This window comes from Notothenia coriiceps, unplaced genomic scaffold (genome assembly GCF_000735185.1).
Source record: "Notothenia coriiceps isolate Sejong01 unplaced genomic scaffold, NC01 NC01_scaffold00019418, whole genome shotgun sequence".
NCBI classification, from domain to species: domain Eukaryota; kingdom Metazoa; phylum Chordata; class Actinopteri; order Perciformes; family Nototheniidae; genus Notothenia; species Notothenia coriiceps.
In genome coordinates this window covers 1-5,143 of record NW_011352119.1, presented here as the reverse complement: position 1 = coordinate 5,143, position 5,143 = coordinate 1, and the positions used below count along the sequence as shown (strand labels likewise).

Here is a 5,143-nt window from a genome sequence, read left to right as displayed (position 1 = left end):
GAGGGTCTTAAAGACTGGATAAAGCGCTATATAAGTACAGTCCATTTACCATTTATTAAAGATCATGTTTAAAGTTAAAAAAGGATGCTTTCAGACTGTATCTAGAAGTTTCTCTAACTACAGTCAAAGCAGGTCATTTGAGGAATATATATATATCAAATAATAATTAAAAAACTGTAATAACATAACATTGACTCTGAATACTTTCTTTGGACATTTTATTTACATTTTTAAAAAACAAATATTCAAATGTTACCTTGGTGATTGGCTAATGGTTACACAAGCCAAACATCGTTATGACATCATAATCTGATCAGCTCATTTTCGGAAAGTTTTTTTTTTTATATAAATGGATCAGGACAAAAAGAGAGAGAATCTTTTTTCCTGAAACTTTCAGAGTCTCTTTCCACAGAGGGGACACATGTTGATGTATAAAAGACATGAAAAAGTGGATTTTGCATAATAGGTGACCTTTAAAACCCATCAAAAATAATAAGAATATTTCTATATGTGTACTGATTGTATAATTAGTGATTATATTCACTTCAACTCATCATGCCACGAAACCAGAAAATAAATCACTTAAGAGTCTCCAACGTAACGTAGAAAAATGAATAGATGAATAAAAAAACATTTTGATTAAGTATTTCATTCTGCAACTGTGCGTCATCCTTTGAATTGTATTACCGTATATGTAAAGTTTTCAATAATCCTGCTACCCGACCTCAGAGACAGATGAATGAGGAAATTCTGTACACATAATAAATACATTCAGCAGAAAATGTGTCACAGCAGAGAGGGCAAAACACAGCTTTAAAAAACAAGAAATGTAACAAAAACTGAACATTTTAGGTTCTCAAACGTAGAGAAGAACAAAGAAATGCAATCAATGAAAAAACTAAACATTTCACACAACCTAACAGACACAACAAAGTGCTTCTTGTTTACAGTTTGCTGGATCGTAGCCAACTGAATTTGTGTTTTTACTGGTGACAAACAGAAAAATGCTATATATATATTATTTATTCAGATAATATGCTAATTATTGATAAATCATCTAAAGCTATTGGTGTAATCATCACAATGTCTACGAACACGGTAAAATATAATCTACTTCTATCTATTTCAATAAAATAGGCTGTCCAATAAGACAGCAACAAATCAAATCTTATTTTGGGAGAATATAAGTAAAGAAACACAAGATGCACATCTACAAACCTCCAAATACAGATTGGATGACTGATAAATCTTCCTAATTTACTAATAATAACATTTCTGTTAAACCTGAGACACTTTTATATATTCTATTTAAAACACACATTTGTTCTATCAGATCATCGTGGCTTTGTCCTGTGACAACCACATGTCTTTGGTGAGGACACTTTCATGAGTATCTCAGAAAAACAGCCCCGTTTCCTCGACACATAAAAGCTACAATTCATCCTTCAATTCATAACAGACATTCAAAATCTTTACTTAGAAATGGGAGCAGGAAAGAAAAACCGTGATCGTAAAACATATTAAAGCTGTCGGACAAATGTAGTGGATTAAAAAGTACCTTATTTACCCCTGAGATCTCGTGAAGTAGAAGTAAGTTGAAATACTCAAATGTGTACTTAAGTACAGTACTGGAGTTAATGTACTAAATTACATTTCACCGCTGAGCTTGGGGAAACATTTCAAGTGTTTCATCTCCAAACTAATTTTATTTTATTAAGTATTTTATAGCAAAAATATATACATGAGAATATCTCCCTGCTCCCCAACATGAACGACACGACATTTTGCAGAAAAGTGTTTTTCTGTTTCTGAGCAGAAGCAGTGCGGTCAACTGCTTTCTTGATTTAAAGAACATTTGTAAACTTAGAAAAACCTCTAAAAAGAAAGTCTGTTTCACAGGTTTTCACTGCGTATTCCAAAACAAAGAATTGAGTCACATTCATGTCCTTGAGAGTTACCCGTCCTCTACACTCCTGAGTTCTCCTTTATCCAGCGCCTGAACTTGGTGACCCGGGCGTAGACGCCGGGTTTGTTCCTGCGAGCGCAGCCGTCGCCCCAACTCACCACGCCGGCCAGGAAGACCCGCCCACTGGAGCCGGTGACGGACAGCGGACCCCCGGAGTCTCCCTGAGAGACACAGAGAGGAGGGTTACATTACAACACTGTTGGGGGAATGTTTTCCTAGGCCCATAACTTTGACCCAGTTGATCAGTCTGTACTGCCCTCGCTGAGCACAGACCTGTGACCTTGGGCTGCTCTCAGTCTTTTGTCTCCCTGTTCCTGCCTGTTGGCGTCAGCTGATAGGTGTTATTATAGTGTTTTATTTTGTTATGCACGATGTTAAAGCACTTCAAAACCTCCAGACCAAAGTGCTCCAGATAAACCATCAGTGTTTGCCATCAAAGTTCCAGCTCTCCCCGTGTCTCCATGAGTCTCGTCTCCATTGATTCAGAAGTTTCCATCACAAATACAATCCAGCTTTATTTATGAAGCACTTCAAAACCTCCAGACCAAAGTGCTGTACAGTCAAATAAACAACACACACACACAATTCACACAGCTCAGCTCACACACCATAAAACAAGTACAAGTAAAAACAATTTAAAAGCAACCATCTACGATGTCAAAACGCTAGGAGACGCTAAGGAGAAAAGGCAGGTTTTAAGAAGTGATTTAAAAGCAGACGGTGTCGAGGTCTGTCCGATGTGCAGGGGCAGATTATTCCACAGTGTGGGAGCCGCGACAGAGAAACAACGATCCCCTCTGAGAGGCTTGAATCAGAGGAAGACAGGGAGTATGTCAAATACTTCAGCTGAGAGAGAAATGGGGAATAGTTCATCAAGAAGTTACTCCGTTTCTACAAGAGCCATAAGACTGACTTTTCTTTTCATTGCTTTGATTCTCTCCATGTTTCTATCCGCAATTGTAGTTGACAACTTTTGAATTGTGATCTTGATTCCATCTAGCAACCCACATATTTTAAGATAAAAATCCCTGGAACAAAACCTTTTCAAATGGAGGTGAATGGACTGCATTTCATCCAGTCTTTACGACCCCTCTAAGCGCTTTTAGTTATACACGTCAGCATTCAGCCATTCATGCTCAAGGAAGCCAACATTCACACACTATTGGCGGACTGGCCATCAGGACGAATCCCAATGGGCCGGTACTGAAGTGGGCCGGTCGGACGATGTGGGCCGGTCGGATAAGTCACTAGCAACCCCCCCCGTTGACAATTTACTAGCGGTAATTACTTGCGGTACCGAGGTGGGCCGGTCGAGAGTCCCAGGCTGATTTGTAGTCCCAGTCCGCCCCTGCTATTGGCCATCGGGAGCAATTTGGGGTTAGGTGTTTTGCCCAATGATATTTTTGACCCATTTAAATACGTTTAGGGTCCTTAAAAGGCTGAGATATACTTTGTAGAATATCTGGATTATTCTGGAAACAGTACAAATAACTCTTGTTCAAACCATACAATAATCAGGTGTCAGAAAAGCTGGCTTTCGTAATGGAAAAGGACATACTAAATATATAGTAAATAGTTTTCTGGCCTACGGTTTTTGGAATGCATTAGTAATCATGATCTTTATATACAAGGTAGACGTTTTGCTCTGTGTTTTTTACCTGACATGCGTCCACGCCTCCTTTGAGGACCCCGGCACAGATCATCCTGTCGGTGACCTCGTCGTCCATCAGAGTCTTACACACCGTGCTGTTGACGATCCGAACCTCCGCCTTCTGGAGGATGGGGGCAACACTGCCTGACGGACAAGATGACCAAAGTAAGAAACATACATGTGAGTAAACTAAGGTTTAAAATGGATGAATACAAATCAACGAGTCAACTCTTACATCCAAATGAATCTTAGATTCTAAATCAGATAGACTACTGTTGAAGATCTGCTTCCTGCTTAGAACTCATTGTAAAGTATGGGTCACCGGAACAAAGAAACGTATGGATGCTCACTTGCATATGTTGGGCAATTTGCATAATTAGCATAAGTTTCAATAATTAGCATATGCAGACATTAGCTAAAAACTTGCTAGGCCGAGTTGGACGATCGTTTGTGTGGTTTTTCGAGTTAAATTGAGAATAATTGATTTTAAGATCAAAAAGATCGACCCAACATTCATCAAATCAGCCCATTGGGGGTACAAATATATTTTCAAGATTCAAGGCTTTTATTGTAATTTGTTCATAGCTACAGGGCATTATGTCGATTCAAATCTTAGGTCCCGGGCTCCTCCAACAGTGCAACACAATAAAACAGATTAAATAGTGAGGTAAATACCATAAAGTAGAATAGAAGTAGCGCCATAAGAGTCTATATACAATTGATAAATCATTCGTGAGTTGCAAACAGGTGAATGTTATGGATGTTCTTAGTTCAGGTGTTTAACAGTAATAAAGCCACTTTCTGGTTAAAACTGCTAAAAAGCTGACTCATTTCCATTTGTTAGGACTCATTCCTGCACCACTTTATAGTGGTCACCCTGATTCTGCTCACCTCCCTCTCTGGTGGCGCCCCAGCCGGTGATCCACGCCTCTTGGCCTGCTGGGAAGTCGTGAGTGGACGAGGGCAGGCAGATGGGCCAGATATTCTGGTTGAGCGTGACGTTCGTGTCCAGCTCCATCAGAGCCACGTCGTTGTCGTAGGTGAAGGTGTTGTAGTCCCTGTGAGCAACGATCCGCCTCAGTTTCCTCCTCACCGTCCACTCGTTGGTCTGACTCTGAACATGCAGACCCAGCAAGGCCTCCCATTGGTCCGCCTGAGAGTACCTGCAGCACCAAAACACAGGTCAGAGGTCACGTCGGATGGAGGAAGCATTTGCACAAATTCAAGAAGACTGTAATACCAGAAAATGAAAGTGCCGCTAATTTTCATTAAACAAGCATTTTGTTCAGAATATAAACTCATATGATTACACACAGCATAGGTAACTCACAACAAAGAAAACAAGAAGAAACAATTAAATCAAAGCAGCATTATATTTAGAGTTAAATTAAAGCTGATTACAAAGCAATGAATCACACAGTTCATATTTCGTCATGGCTCGAATAAAACCGGGAGGATTTCACAAATATTCATACACACTTACATACCCCTGTTGAAATATACGGAAGAGGATTAGGGCCACTTGA

The 5,143-nt window shown here is 39.6% G+C and overlaps 1 protein-coding gene across 1 annotated transcript; it reads right to left on the bottom strand.

Moving 5' to 3' along the window:
• Positions 1 to 39: 39 nt before the first annotated feature.
• Positions 40 to 4,800, bottom strand: LOC104952037 (suppressor of tumorigenicity 14 protein-like; the record flags this gene model as incomplete). Its single annotated transcript, XM_010778793.1, has 3 exons — positions 40 to 2,127; positions 3,625 to 3,761; positions 4,509 to 4,800. Coding segments are annotated over 3 exons (591 nt in total), but the record flags the coding sequence as incomplete, so codon positions are not given.
• Positions 4,801 to 5,143: the final 343 nt, after the last annotated feature.